This window comes from Haliaeetus albicilla, chromosome 23, assembly GCF_947461875.1.
Source record: "Haliaeetus albicilla chromosome 23, bHalAlb1.1, whole genome shotgun sequence".
Classification (NCBI taxonomy): domain Eukaryota; kingdom Metazoa; phylum Chordata; class Aves; order Accipitriformes; family Accipitridae; genus Haliaeetus; species Haliaeetus albicilla.
In genome coordinates, this window is record NC_091505.1 from 7,726,531 (window position 1) to 7,741,944 (window position 15,414).

Sequence of the window (15,414 nt, forward strand, 5' to 3'; positions counted from 1 at the left end):
ATGAGTGAGCAGCTGTGGGGTGCTTAGTTGCCAGCTGGGGTTAAGCCATGACATCTGTGGACTGCTACTTGTAGATCCATAGCCAGTAAGTAGAAAAGCTAAGGTTCAATATGACTAAGCACAGGTTCTGGAGGTAAGAAGTCTACATAGTGCAATTTATTTCTTTTTTTCTCTTGAGCTGCAACGTGTTATTATACAGGTGACAAACTTCAGGCCAATCTGGAGAAGGGTTCTGAGACAGCATGAAGAGCAGCGGGCCAGTCTCCCTTTACTGACTCCTTGTTCCATAACTCGCCTCTGCTCAGCCTTACAGCTGCCCAGAGTGAATGCTGTTGCTTGGAAGGGGAAGATGGTATGAGCAGGAAAGCAGATGTGGGATCCTGCCAGATTCTCTGTCATGTTTCTGCCAGTCTCCACAATTTGGGAACTAAACCAGCCTCCCCCTCTGTGCTCTGCCAAACACAGACTCTGTCCAGCCTGTTGCCAGAGGTGCTGTAGGCTCTGAACACCAGCACTTGCGACGGAGCCCTTCAGAGGGAAAGGACTGTGGACACTACATGAGAGAGGCCAGAGGTGTTTTAGCAGAATGCAGCGTGCTGAATTCCCAGCAGCTGCTCTTCCAGGATGACAAGGGGCTATTACAAGGATTCAGCTACTAGAGGAATAAACAAGCAAAGTGTAGGTCCTAGTCCTTGTGGTCTGACAGAGGTGCTTACTGCTTGAAGGTGAAAAGAGGTAGTGGGGGCAGTGGGAAGCTGGTTTAGGTTTGTACAAGATGAGAGAATGAATATCAACAGGTAGTATCACAGAGCGAGAGAGCACTGTGAAACTTCCCTTTGCTCATTGGCACACTTTGTTCTGTGTTTCTTACAGGAGTTTTCCTCATTTGGTTTCATCCCCTCAGTAACAAAATAGGGAAGAGCAACTGCAGCATAGGTGTCTGCTTTGAAAGACAGATGGGAGAAAAAGACCCTGAGGACCCTGGTGCGGGACTTGTGCCAACGTACGGGGAAGCATCTGAGGAGGAACTGGTCAACGGGTTGGAAGATGGCTTAGCAGCTGATGGGAGGGTCTTGTGTTGGAACTGCTGGGAAGACAAGACTTGGGATGCAGACCCCTGAAGAGCTCCGTGTGTGTGTGACAGATGAGGCCCACTTGTTTATTGCATCTCAAGAAACAAAGGAAGCCTCTTCCAGCTGCTGCTCAGGACATGCTGTAAGGTGAGCACGGCCGGAGGCATGGTGTCAGACAGAAAAGGCTTCTTCTGACCCCCAGAATTCTCCACGGAGGCACGCTCACCCAGGCAGGACAAGTTTCACAAGAGCTGTTCAAGGCCCCTTGGTATCTGCAAGGATTACAGTAAACCCTACCTAAAGCAGCCCTGGTTTGCTTTTCAGCTGTCTGTGTAGTTTGGGAGAGGAGCTCGAGGCTAGTGTGAGCCCTGGAAGCCTGTCTCCTCCTCCACTTCCTGTCCTGATCTCCACATCTTTCCCTCTCATTTCTTGTCCTCCTGATCTTCTCCTCCTGCTAGTTCTTCTGTCTCTCCAGCCAGCACTGTAGCTGACTAGCTGGTGCTAAGTGCTTTGGGCTGGTATTTCATTGATTCCCAAGCTCTTTTCAGCCCTTCAGAAAACTGAGACCTTGACAAGCTTGCCAGGAGCCAAGGCCGACCACATCTAGAAAGCACGAGCAGCTGGACGGCTTAATTTAACCACATCATCTCAGAACCTGGACACAGAGTGCCACAGAGAAGTGTCAGACGTATCTGTCCATGCTCAGTGACACAGGCTGTAAGTTATGGCTCAGGACTACTGATAGACTATCAGAAACACTTCATCCCAACCCAACTAATCAGCAGAGGAATTCAGATGCAAATTTCTGTGTCAACTTGCTGTTATTCATGCTGATGTAAATCCAGAAGAATTCTATTTATGTCAGTGTATTTTCTTTCTCTGCAATATTACTCCTTTTTCAATATGGCTACAAGCAAATAGAGAGAATTGTATTACAGAGACACTTGTGCAGAGCAGAGAAACAGACTTGGTTACAGTCAGCAGGAAACAACTTCTGGTGCTGCTGGGCATCCTCAGCTCTCGTTGGCTGCGGAACAGTAAAAGGATATTTTGCTGCTGGCCTGGCTGCTCTTTCAGTAGTCTCCGTCCAGCTGAGTAAGCGTAACTATCCAGTCACAGGGCTGGAAATCTTTCAGAAATTTCTCTGATTTATGTGACTCTGCACCTTGTTCACTCTACATGGTTATTTGTGGTTGTTCCACACCTCGTGCTTCACGGTGAATCAGTGTTAATGGTAGTGACTCAAGATCTGCATTTTACTCTCACTTTTGCCATACTTTAACAAGCAGACAAGTAAGAGTCATTATTTATAGCGGATTTAGGATGTAGGAGAAGCAGGTTTTGGCTGTATTGTAAGTTAAAACTGCTGAGTATTAATGTGCCAGGAGGGAAGAATTGTAAGCTGCAGGAGGTGACACTGGCTATTCGTGCAGACTGCCGCACAAGTCAGCAGGGTTACTACAGGGAACTGCAGGTCTGCAGCAGTGAGTGCAAAAACAGGATCAGTCCTGCTGTCTTTCTGCATTTCACAAGTACTTATTACAGATGCATCCATAATGGTAGTTTTGTGGTAGTCCTCTTGGCATTCCTTTTCTTCCTCTTGAAGACACCTGCCTAGTGTGTATCAGAGTGCCTAAAGTGAGGAAACCATTCTGTCCAAAGCTTATATGCAACTCTATGGGGTTTGCGTGGCGAGGTTTTGGTAGCAGGGCGGGGGCTACAGGGGTGGCTTCTGCAAGAAGCTGCTAGAAGCTTCCCCCATGTCCAACAAAGCCAATGCCAGCCAGCTCCAAGATGGACCTGCTGCTGGCCTAGCCCAAGCCCATCAGTGACAGTGGTAGCACCTCTGGGATAACATATTTAAGAAGAGGGAAAAAAACCAGCACCGGAACAGCAGTGGAGAGAGGAGTGAGAATATGTGAGAGAAACAACCCTGCAGACACCAAGCTCAGTGAAGAAGGAGGGGGAGGAGGTGCTCCAGGCGCCGCAGCAGAGATTCCCCTGCAGCCCATGGGGAAGACCATGGTGAGGAAGGCTGTCCCCCTGCAGTCCAGAGTGGAGCAGATCTCCACCTGCTGCCCAGAGAGGACCCCATGCTGGAGCAGGGGGATGCCTGAAGGAGGCTGTGACCCTGTGGGAAGCCTGTGCTGGAGCAGGCTCCTGGCAGGACCTGCAGATCTGTGGAGAGAGGAGCCCACGCTGGAGCAGGTTTGCTGGCAGGACTTGTGACCCCGTGGGGCACCCACGCTGGAGCAGTCTGCTCCTGAAGGACTGCAGCCTGTGGAAGGGACCCATGCTGCAGCAGCACTTGAAGAACAGCAGCCTGTGGGAAGGACCCACGTTTTCCCGAGTTGAGTCAGTTTTGCCTGTGATGGTCATTGGCGAGTGATCTCTCCCTGTCCTTATCTTGACCCACAAGCCTTTTGTTATATTTTCTCTCCCCTGTCCAGCGGAGGAGGGGAGTGATAGAGCGGCTTTGGTGGGCACCTGGTGTCCAGCCAGTATCAACCCACCACAGCAACACAGATAAAAGGGTTGAATACATGTATATCTTTATTAAAGAGTTAAATCATTTTATATAGATATGTGGATTCTTCAAAGTGCCACCACCTTAGTCTATGTTCTCCAGACCCTGAAAAAGAAAAAGTTACAGCTGTATCTGCATCACTCTTGACTCTAACTGGCAAGAGGGCATAGCTGAAAATGCAGGTTCTCAAACTCTGCTTAAGTACCCGACTCCTAATTAAAAAAAATAATATTAAAATGCGCATCCCCACTGGCAGGCCAGCTGCAAGTACAGAGGGAGCTCCACCAGCCCCAAGAATGACCAGTGCCCGTCTCAGAAGCCGTGGGAGCCCCCAGCCCGGGGATGTGGGGAGCAGTGCGTGGCTCCCGCTTCCCTCCCTCCCTCCCAGCGGTACCAGCCCGAAGTCCCCGGCACCTGCCTTGGAGACGTAGTACTTGTTGACGCCCGACACCCGCCTGTCTCTTTCCATCAGGGTCCACTGGTAGGGATAGCGGGCGATCCTCTTCTCCTGTGGGCACCCGCACTGCTGCCTGTTACGGCCCGTGGGGAAGAGGGGTCCCGGGAGAAGGGAAGGGGGCCCGGGAGGGAAGGGGGACCCCGGGATGGAAGGGATCCTAGTGGGAAGGGATCTAGGGGGAAGGGGGACCGCGGGAGGGAAGGGATCCCAGTGGGAAGAGACCTAGGGGGAAGGGGGACCCCGGGAGGGAAGGGATCTAGGGGGAAGGGGGGCCCGGGAGGGAAGGAATCCCAGTGGGAAGGGATCTAGGGGGAAGGGGGACCCCGGGAGGGAAGGGATCTAGGGGGAAGGGGGACCCCGGGAGGGAAGGAATCCCAGTGGGAAGGGATCTAGGGGGAAGGGGGACCCCGGGAGGGAAGGGATCCCAGTGGGAAGAGACCTAGGGGGAAGGGGGACCCCTGGAGGGAAGGGATCCCAGTGGGAAGAGACCTAGGGGGAAGGGGGACCCCGGGAGGGAAGGGATCCCAGTGGGAAGGGATCTAGGGGAAGGGGGACCCCGGGAGGGAAGGGATCCCAGTGGGAAGAGACCTAGGGGGAAGGGGGACCCCGGGAGGGAAGGGATCCCAGTGGGAAGGGATCTAGGGGGAAGGGGGACCCCGGGAGGGAAGGGATCCCAGTGGGAAGAGACCTAGGGGGAAGGGGGGCCCGGGAGGGAAGGAATCCCAGTGGGAAGGGATCTAGGGGGAAGGGGGACCCCGGGAGGGAAGGGATCCCAGTGGGAAGGGATCTAGGGGGAAGGGGGACCCCGGGAGGGAAGGGATCCCAGTGGGAAGAGACCTAGGGGGAAGGGGGACCCCGGGAGGGAAGGGATCCCAGTGGGAAGGGATCTAGGGGGAAGGGGGACCCCGGGAGGGAAGGGATCCCAGTGGGAAGAGACCTAGGGGGAAGGGGGACCCCGGGAGGGAAGGGATCCCAGTGGGAAGAGACCTAGGGGGAAGGGGGACCCCGGGAGGGAAGGGATCCCAGTGGGAAGGGATCTAGGGGGAAGGGGGACCCCGGGAGGGAAGGGATCCCAGTGGGAAGAGACCTAGGGGGAAGGGGGACCCCGGGAGGGAAGGGATCCCAGTGGGAAGGGATCTAGGGGGAAGGGGGACCCCGGGAGGGAAGGGATCCCAGTGGGAAGAGACCTAGGGGGAAGGGGGACCCCGGGAGGGAAGGGATCCCAGTGGGAAGAGACCTAGGGGGAAGGGGGACCCCGGGAGGGAAGGGATCCCAGTGGGAAGGGATCTAGGGGGAAGGGGGACCCCGGGAGGGAAGGGATCCCAGTGGGAAGAGACCTAGGGGGAAGGGGGGCCCGGGAGGGAAGGAATCCCAGTGGGAAGGGATCTAGGGGGAAGGGGGACCCCTGGAGGGAAGGGATCCCAGTGGGAAGGGATCTAGGGGGAAGGGGGACCCCGGGAGGGAAGGGATCCCAGTGGGAAGAGACCTAGGGGGAAGGGGGACCCCGGGAGGGAAGGGATCCCAGTGGGAAGGGATCTAGGGGGAAGGGGGACCCCGGGAGGGAAGGGATCCCAGTGGGAAGAGACCTAGGGGGAAGGGGGACCCCGGGAGGGAAGGGATCCCAGTGGGAAGAGACCTAGGGGGAAGGGGGACCCCGGGAGGGAAGGGATCCCAGTGGGAAGGGATCTAGGGGGAAGGGGGACCCCGGGAGGGAAGGGATCCCAGTGGGAAGAGACCTAGGGGGAAGGGGGGCCCGGGAGGGAAGGAATCCCAGTGGGAAGGGATCTAGGGGGAAGGGGGACCCCTGGAGGGAAGGGATCCCAGTGGGAAGGGATCTAGGGGGAAGGGGGACCCCTGGAGGGAAGGGATCCCAGTGGGAAGAGACCTAGGGGGAAGGGGGACCCCGGGAGGGAAGGGATCCCAGTGGGAAGGGATCTAGGGGGAAGGGGGACCCCGGGAGGGAAGGGATCCCAGTGGGAAGAGACCTAGGGGGAAGGGGGGCCCGGGAGGGAAGGAATCCCAGTGGGAAGGGATCTAGGGGGAAGGGGGACCCCGGGAGGGAAGGGATCCCAGTGGGAAGAGACCTAGGGGGAAGGGGGACCCCGGGAGGGAAGGGATCCCAGTGGGAAGGGGAGGCCCGGGGGGGAAGCGGAGCCCCGGGATCCCGACCCGCGGGCAAGGCCGCCGGTAAGGGGGAGACTGGGGGGGGTGCGAGGGCGGCCCGGTCGGCCCCGCCCCGCTCTGACCTTGCCGCCGTTGCACCAGCGGTGCATGTAGACGGTGGAGAGGCCGGGGATGCTGAGGCAGATGCCCATGATGGCCATGCCGGGCAGGATCTCGTACCACATCCCGCCGGTACCGCGCCGACCCTCACGGCCTGCCCCGGGCTCGCTGCGGACACTCCCGGCCTGCCCCGCGCCCCTTCCCGGCCTGCCCCGCGCCGCCGTCACTACCGAGGCAGGCCCGGAACGGGGCAGCTCGGCGGGGAGGGGGGGGGGCGGGGCGCGGCGCCTCGGTAGCGCCGGGAAATGAGGCCGCGGCCGGGCGCGGAGGCTGACGCCGCCGGGATCCGCGGTGCCCCGCCGGGAGCCGTAGTCCGGGCGGTTGCCCCGGTGCACGCCGGGAGCCGTAGTCCGGGCGGTTGCCCCGGTGCACGCCGGGAGCCGTAGTCCGGGCGAAGGGGAAGGCCCCGGCCGAGGGCGCGGGCTCGTGGCCCTTTAAGGCGCAGTCGCGCGAGAGGCGCGGCGGGCCAATGGGCGCGCGGGGGCGCGCGCGGCGCTGTCCCGCGGCCCGGGATGAAGGAGGACAAGGAAAACGCCAGGCCCAAGGAACGGCGCGGGCCCGCCGCCGGCCCGGCGGCCCTGCTGGGGACGGGGAGCGGGACCGGGAGCGGGACCGCCACCGGTACGGACGGTAGGGCCGGCGGTGCCGAGCCTGACCGCCTGGAGCGGCCCAAGGACAAGAAGGAGACGCTCAGCAAGGTGGGGCCTGCGCGCTGCTCGGCGCGGGGGGTAACGGGCCTCGGGCGGCGGAGGGGAGAGCGGGGGCCGCCGCGGGGTGGGGAGGGAGGGAAGGGATGCCGGTGGGAAGGGATGCCGGTGGGAGGGGGGGGCCGGCCCTAACGGCCGCCGCCGTCGTGCCGCAGGTGGTGATCCGCCGGCTGCCGCCCAGCCTGACGAAGGAGCAGCTGGAGGAGCACCTCCAGCCCCTGCCCGAGCACGACTACTTCGAGTTCTTCGCCAACGACTCCAGGTACGGCCGCCGGACCCTCACCCCCAGGCACCGCCCCGGCCGGCTCCCGAGAGCCGCCGGTGTGGCCCGCCGGGCCCGCAGAGCCGCGCCGCCGCCACCGAAGTCATCCTTGGTCTCTGGGTCTTGTCTTTCTGCAGCTTGTACCCTCACATGTTCTCGAGAGCCTACATCAACTTTAAAAACCAGGAAGACATAGTCCTCTTCAGGGATCGCTTTGACGGCTATGTTTTTGTCGATCACAAAGGCAAGTGAAGGGCGCTCGGCTCTGTTCGCATCTTTCCCAGCGTGCGTGCAGCGGGCTGGTTGAATTTGAGAGGGGTGGGTGTCAGCAGCCTAACGTGCCCCTTCAGGTTTGTTTGGGTTTAGTGCCTTAAATGAATGTCACGCAGCATTTCACAGAACAAAGAAAATGTCTTGCGCTTTGCGGAAACTAATCTAAATTGGTTTTGTATATTATGTGTAAAACCCAGTTAAGTGTACATCAAGGTAGTAGCAGTATCAATATAAAACCAGTTGCCACGTTACTGAGGTTAGTACTTGCATTGTCATACCCGAGTATAAAGTCTGAAAAGCGAAAGTGGGTAGGTGGTGTCGCTGTCCAAACTAAACGAAGCTGAGGTCAACGATGCCGCCCTCTGCTACTGCCCTCACCTGTTCTGTATGCTTCTAACAGCAGGACTTATTTTTTGTCAGTTTTTAATTCAGTTTATTACTTGTTCCAATGTACAACTGAGTGAGTCATCTTGATTCGGTAAAAGGAGCAGCTTCTTCCTTGCAGTCTAAGATGTGAAAGTGACTGCTCTCTGGAGACATTAATCTGTAGGAAACAAATATTTTGTTTAATTCATTGGTTAAACATCCAAGTATTTAGTCGCCACTTACCTTTTTTCTAAATACATGTTAGGTATTCGGTACATCTCACGTTTTTAAATTTTGCATTTCAAAACTGTTTACATTGGGTAACACTGGAAGTTGTTAGTCTCATTGATAGACCTGAAATTTACACATTTAGCAAAAGCTTTAACAAGAATCTTCTTGTTGGCTTCAGTAGGTTAAGGATTTCACCTTGAACTTTATTGCAAGTCCGTGTTTTACGCTTCATCCAGCCAGGTGTTTTATGTGACACACAGCTCTGTCCACAAGATTCTTCCTTATTTAGGAGGGTTGCACGATGAGGCTCTAAAACACCTAGATCTTTTAAGTAAGCTGGTTTGCAGTGTAACAGCACGCTATATTTGCCATACCCAACAGCAACATTGGATTTATGCAGCCATAAATGTAGCATTCTTGTCAGAAGATAAAACTTTAAAGCTTGCTTGTAATGTGTTGCATTCTGTTGTATTTTGCCAAAAATTGAGACTTGCCTCGGTTGCATTAGCTTAAAATATTCCCTTCTACTTGCGCAGTGAATGCACAGTCTGTAGGATGAGGATATTACATGGTGCAGTGTAGCTGAGGTGGCTGAACTGACAGTTATGGGCAGTCTTAAAGCTAGCATTTCCTTCTTGTTGTGAGTCTGTGAATTTCCTGTTTTGTTAACATAGTGAGAGTGTTTAGTTTGTGAATTCTGCTGTCTCTAAAATTTTTTTTTCATTAAATGGCTTTCAAAATACAAGAGGTTTTTTTATGCTGTCTCTTCTAGTATTGCATATTTCTTCTGAGGCTTATCTTCCTGCTTTAGACACGGTCAATATACTCTATTTCATATCTGTTTCATCTCTATTTTAATGTATCTTTCCCTCTCCTCTTAACAGGTCAGGAATATGCTGCCATAGTTGAGTTTGCACCTTTCCAAAAAGCTGCAAAAAAGAAGAGTAAGAAAAAGGATGCCAAAACTGGAACTATCGAAGATGGTATAGCAGCTAGCTAGTTTGTTTTGCATGTGTAGACTTGAAAGTCCTAGCAATAATTTGAATATAATATTTTTGCTGTGTGTCGTGGTTTAACCCCAGCCAGCAACTAAGCACCACGCAGCCGCTCACTCACTCCCCCCCCATCCAGTGAGATGGGAGAGAAAATCAGGAAAAGAAGTAAAACTCCTGGGTTGAGATAAGAACGATTTAATAGAACAGAAAAGAAGAAACTAATAATGATAATGATAACACTAATAAAATGACAACAGTAGTAATAAAAGGATTGAAATGTACAAATGATGCGCAGGGCAATTGCTCACCACCCGCCGACCGACACCCAGCCAGTCCCCGAGCGGCGAATCCCTGCCCCCCACTTCCCACTTCCTAAACTAGATGGGACGTCCCATGGTATGGAATACACCGTTGGCCAGTTTGGGTCAGGTGCCCTGGCTGGGCATGAGAAGCTGAAAAATCCTTGACTATAGTCTAAACACTACTGAGCAACAACTGAAAACATCAGTGTTATCAACATTCTTCACATACTGAACTCAAAACATAGCACTGTACCAGCTACTAGGAAGACAGTTAACTACATCCCAGCTGAAACCAGGACACTGTGACACTGTAGCTTATCAGTAGAATGTTTGCTTAATTATATGGGAAGCTTGTTAGCACTGCTTTGTCAGCTGCAAATCTACTAAATATGATTGTCCTGAACAAACATAATGCAGCAGCTCATTTGAGAGCTGCCAGCTTATGAAAAGGTGACATATAAACAACACAATTTATGCAAATCTAACCCAGAATTCCAGCAGTGCGCAATGCAGATTCTTTTCATGCTACAGTGTATTTTTTTTTCTTTTTTTTTATTTTTTTCTTCCCCTTTCCCCTCCCCTGTAGATCCAGAGTACAAGAAGTTTTTGGAAAGTTACAGTGCAGATGATGAAAAATTAACCTCCACTCCTGAGACTTTGCTGGAGGAAATAGAGGCAAGAAACAAAGAGCTAATAGGTATGGAAATCTATGCACTATAGTTACCTTTTCCTAGAGCACAAAGAAATGTATGTGGTGTAATTTGAAGCTGTGATTCCTCAGCCTTGAGGAGACTGAATTCTTTTGTGTGCTTGCTTGGTGTTTGTTAAGCCTTTAGGCTAATATTGTTCAGTGTATTTTATTTTGCTCCCATGCTCTAAATTCTTTTCTAGGTTTAAGTTTCATGTGATAACCTTCCTTCGTGTTTTAAGCTGCTCGTCAGATGTTTGTTAGCCAGACTAGGCTGTGGAGTGGCTGCCTTTCAGCGAGATGCAGTGATGTTTAATGTTAAATGCTGTGACCAGTGACGTTCTGTGCAGGCACGAGTTAAGAGATAGTGTGGTCGGGTAAAATACCACAAAAATGACCAGAATGCTCCTTTTAAGTGTGTTACAGGTATCTCTTTCAAAGCAAGAGAATCTGGGAAAAGCCTAATGCAGACCGAATATCCCTTTACAGGCAGGTGTACTGGATTATCGTATTAGTGTCCTAAAGAAGTTTATAGGATCCTAATAGTTGCCACTGTTCAGGGATAGGATTGGAATACTTGTTTCACTGCTGTATTGCTGTATGTGAGAGGAGATAGGCTGGATCATTCATAAGGCTCCTTCATTTCATAAAGGGTCTTGTAGGTATTGCAGTATTGGATAAGGCAAATTGTTTACATTTGTTTTATATATTCTCTAGCTAAAAAGACTACTCCTTTATTGAACTTCTTGAAAAATAAACAGGTAAGACTTATCTCAAGAATCTTCTTGTTGCTTGCATGTACAATTTGCTCATTTAAAGCATGGGTGTGTATTTTGCTACGCATATACTGATATGTTTCTGCCCTCCTGAAGAAGCAGCTTCTGACCCAACTTACTTGTTAACATGTGGTTCACGTACTTTAAACTACTAGAATGCTGGCCTTTGTAGGAATGTTGGTGCTCTGTGTGCATTCTGGTCACAGCTAAATGTCTCTTGTGGCACTGCCAAACCAGATTCCATTTTAATGCTTCATTTTTAATGCAGTTATGGCTGAGGTCCTTGTAGATGATCTTTCTCCTAGCACACAATCTCATTTTAACTTTTAGTGATGGAGAAAACCACAGATGGGGCAAATTTAATTAAAATTAGAGTGATAAAGGCTGAGGCTAGTGTTGTGTTTGGTTTTCTTAAGACAGTACAAATCAAGGCTTATGAGTGAGATTTCAAAAAAAGAAATGCTGCTGTAACATGTTCAGGTTCACAACGGAACAATAGAGACGACAGGACTTTTATAATAGGGGTGGTTTTGTGGTGAGTTATTTGGTGATGAAATACTCTATCACTTTGTGGCAGGGTATCGTGTTAGGCTTAAGGGGATGTTTTCTAGTGTAGAAATACACTATTTCTCTTTGCTTTTACACACACAGAGACTGAGAGAAGAAAAAAGAGAGGAGAGGAGGAGGAGAGAATTGGAAAGAAAAAGACAAAGAGAAGAAGAAAGAAGAAAATGGAAAGAGGAGGAGAGAAGGAAGAGAAAAGAAGCAGAAAAACTGAAGAAGGTAGACAGATGCCCAGAAAAAGAAAGAGACAGATCAAAAGAAGAACCAAAGATTAAGGTCTAGAACAGTTCTTTATTATAAACTGTTACGCTCCCTTTCCCCTATTATTTGTATATCAGTCTCTCAAAATGTGCTCTGAGTATTGTGTGAAGAATCACATGAGTTTGGTGTTAGTAAATTACCACTCTTTTGTAATATTCAATATTAGGCATTGTAAAGGTTTACATGCTGTAATGCTTCATAGTAATATTTAAAGCTTTTGTCATGTGACTGTTGTACATGTTGTGCTAAACAGAATTGTGAATTCACTATGGAATGGAGACTATTTTTAAGCTTTCTAAAATGGCCTGTTTTAGGAGAAAAATCCTAGTCAGCCGTATGGCTTATGCTTACTCATACACTCCAGCTTTTAGAAGTACTACGATTTGCAGTAATATTACTTTAATGCTTGTTTCTTACTGGACTACAGTTCCTTTGATGCAATTTCGGTGTTGTGCCAGACAATATGTATTAGAGTGAGCTTTTTAGTTGAGACTTCTGTTTTCTTTGTAGCTACTTAAGAAGCCTGAAAAAGATGAAAAAGACTTGGAGAGAAAAGAAAAATCCAAGAAACTGGAAAAAGAGACTCTGAGGGAGGAAAAAAATGCGAGTAGTGCATCTGCCAAACGATCTGATGGGGAGACAAAAGAAGAGAAGGCAAAAAAGTATTCTAGTACTTGCTATAAATATATATATGTATATATAACTTGTTTCCTGATCGTACCAAGGCTTAGGCTGCTCTGCCATGACCATGCTTTGAAATTTCTTTCAAATTATTTTTCTGATACAAGGCATGGGATGTGTTCTCTGTGGCAACACGCATCCCTGTGAGTACAGAAAGCTGTGTGAATTACCTGGCAAGTCTTCACTAGTGGACAAATTTTAATATTTTTGCAACTCGCTGTAGGAATTCTGCAAAAGAAGCCCAGGTGTAGGTGACTGCAACAGGTTGTGAGCACTGTCCTTGCAATGAGAGAATTACAACCATGGCAAGAGGAGAGGTGTACTCCAGTTGACTAGTCCCTTTAAGTCTTGTAAAAGGTCAAAGCGGAAAGCATAATTCTCAACAGCTCTGTGATCTGTTCAAGATTCAGTTCTGCCATGTGAGAAATGAGACGAGACAGAGAAATTCAGGTGTTTTCCAAAGCCAGAGGAGACTCAGCCAGCTATGCAAGTAGAAGGCTAGGAAATGCTAGCAGTCAGTGTCATCTCTGGTTATCATGCATGACTCAGGTTATCACAGCTTCCCAAAAGCTCCCTAGAACCTACCAATGTGTCGTCTTCGTATTGCAAATTTACGCCAGTATTACATTGATCTCCCAGCTCTGTTTGATGAATCGTTTGAGCTTAATTTTCAGTTTTGTTTTCATACAGATCAGAAGATGAGTGTGTAAAGGACTACAGGGACCGAGATAGAGATTTTGAAAGAGACAGAGAATATGAGAGAGCACAGAGGGAGAAACTGAGACGCCAAGAAGAGGAGCGTCGGAGGCAGAAAGAGCGCTTTGATAAAGAGAAGGTTTTTAGAAGAAAAGAGGAAGAGGTGAAAAAGGAGAGAGACTTACTCAGAGAAAAGGGAAAGAAAAGTGATCTTACAGACTTTACCAGCAGCATGGACAAATCTGAGAAAGTAACCAAAGACGATAAAAAAGAGGATACAATTAAGAGGGATCGTATCAGAAACAAGGTGCTGGATTTCTTTAAATTAATATGTTGATTCATAGGGACCAGTTTGTGGGGTTTAGGATAAAAGCACTTCAAGGAAAGAATCATGTGGTTTCTCTGTTGAAACTTCTTCCTGTTCTGGTAACATCGTTAGAAAGTTTGCCCGTTTGTCCACTAAACTTTGCTAAACTGTTTGTGATATTTCTTGTCACTGTATAGGAGTTAAGCCAAGATACCATGGGCCAAATTGTAAAGACACTGATCCCTTTTCATTTGCTGACTTATGCCATAGGCTGTATCTTTAAGGTGTTGGTAGAGCATCAGTAATCTACCTGTATCTCTGCTGATGCTATACATGCCTGAAAATACATCTCAAAATGGGAGTGTGATCGAACAGGTTCCTCCAAAACAGGGACAAGACTGCTACATGCAGAATATGACATCTCCTGTAGACTCAAGAAATGATGTCTTGAGTTTAGTTTTATACACTCTGCAAATATCCCTTTGCAGCGTCAGTGTGCAAGTTTTCCATGTCACCTAAGTCATTATCATGTACAAATGAAACTCAAGGTTTTGAAGAAGCTTCAAAGTTGGCCTCTATTCTGAGAGAGGGTCAGCTGTACCCGTCTCGAGAGGAAAGTCTTTACAAATAACTTCAACTATGTGCAGTGTTCTTTGAGGCTTGAACAGGGATGTAGCCTTACAACAGAGACAACCTCGATTTGAGACAGTTGACATTACATTGCCACCGTGGTGGAATAATTTAACTTAGAACACCTTGAAAAGTTTGAATTTGAGCCATTTCTAATATCACTGATGCCATAATAACCATGATAGCATGGGGCTATGAAAGAGTCTAAATAGTTTTGATTTATTTCAGGATCGTCCAGCAATGCAGCTGTACCAGCCAGGAGCCCGAAGCCGAAGCAGATTGTGTCAGTATGAAGACAGTGCTGCGAAGCCCACAGATCAGGGAGCGGATAAGAAACAAGAGAGTGAGACGAGTAATATGAAGGAAGAGGAGTGACTAGCATGCAAGCCTTATGTGTTCTGACTGTCTGTGCAGCCAAAGAGCATGTACTACGCAATCCAGAAGTGCCTTCGAAGCGAAGAAGGAACAAAGGAAGAAAAGGGGGCATTGTGCTGTTGGATGTTTCTGGTTAAAGAACCTCAGCTGTAGATTCAGAATTTGAAATGTGTTCTCATTGTCTTTTCAGTTATTTGAATTTATTTTCCCAGCATCTAACTACAACAGAGAAGAGAATCTTTGCAAAGTAGAAAGACTTTATGGCCTTAAGTATGATAACGAGTCATGTGGTCAGGAGGAGATGACACCTGGATCTAAAGCCAGAGCTTTACAGCTTTACTGTGTGTTTGATGCACTTAAGCAGAGCGAGCTTGAAGTTGCCCGGAGCCAACACAGGTGTTGCTGTGTTGTGTGGCGCTCCGACCTGAGGCAGCGATAGCTAAATTATCTCAGTCTAGCACTGAGACAGGTACGCAGGCTGGGCTTGTTGAGGTACCAGTGAATGGGAGCCCTCTGGCATGTAAAGAGGAGAACATCTGGCATTGCAGTAATAATGTTAGGGAGGGAGAGACCTTCCTCCTTAGCGGGTCTCTGGATAAAGTAACTAAGTTGGAGTGTATGAATAAGCTGGCTTAATATTGGAATACTTCTTGACAAATTCTCGTGTAAAGTCTACCTACGTTGAAACGCTTACTCTTAATCAAATGTAGCTGGTTTGAGCATCCTGTTCTTTTCCAGCATTCTCCCTTCTCGAGCGTCTGAAACGTTTCCTAACTCCTGCCCTCTCCGTACCGCTTCATCCTCCATCATAACTTGAAGTATTGTTTTACAGCCCAGAAAGAGACTTCACCAGTAGCAGCTCCTCCTCAGCTAGCGAATTTTAGCCATAGCGATTTTGTACTAAAACCAATAAACTCGCAGAAACTCGTGCCGCCGCCGTCCCTCACTCAGCTCGGTCTG

General features: G+C 49.6%; 2 protein-coding genes across 2 annotated transcripts; one reads left to right on the forward strand and one right to left on the reverse strand.

Annotated features, from left to right (window-relative positions):
* Window positions 1–3,608: 3,608 nt before the first annotated feature.
* Window positions 3,609–6,653, reverse strand: NDUFA1 (NADH:ubiquinone oxidoreductase subunit A1). Its single transcript, XM_069811077.1, has 3 exons — window positions 6,304–6,653; window positions 4,019–4,108; window positions 3,609–3,705 (listed from the first exon to the last, which is right to left on the reverse strand). The coding sequence occupies exons 1-3, from the start codon at window positions 6,403–6,405 to the stop codon at window positions 3,685–3,687; spliced, it is 213 nt and encodes a 70-aa protein (XP_069667178.1). The 5' UTR covers window positions 6,406–6,653; the 3' UTR covers window positions 3,609–3,684.
* A 113-nt stretch (window positions 6,654–6,766) lies between these two features.
* Window positions 6,767–15,383, forward strand: UPF3B (UPF3B regulator of nonsense mediated mRNA decay). Its single transcript, XM_069811061.1, has 10 exons — window positions 6,767–7,038; window positions 7,203–7,309; window positions 7,447–7,553; window positions 9,064–9,162; window positions 10,063–10,173; window positions 10,882–10,925; window positions 11,592–11,780; window positions 12,276–12,427; window positions 13,137–13,449; window positions 14,308–15,383. The coding sequence occupies exons 1-10, from the start codon at window positions 6,853–6,855 to the stop codon at window positions 14,452–14,454; spliced, it is 1,455 nt and encodes a 484-aa protein (XP_069667162.1). The 5' UTR covers window positions 6,767–6,852; the 3' UTR covers window positions 14,455–15,383.
* The last annotated feature ends 31 nt before the right edge of the window (window positions 15,384–15,414 follow it).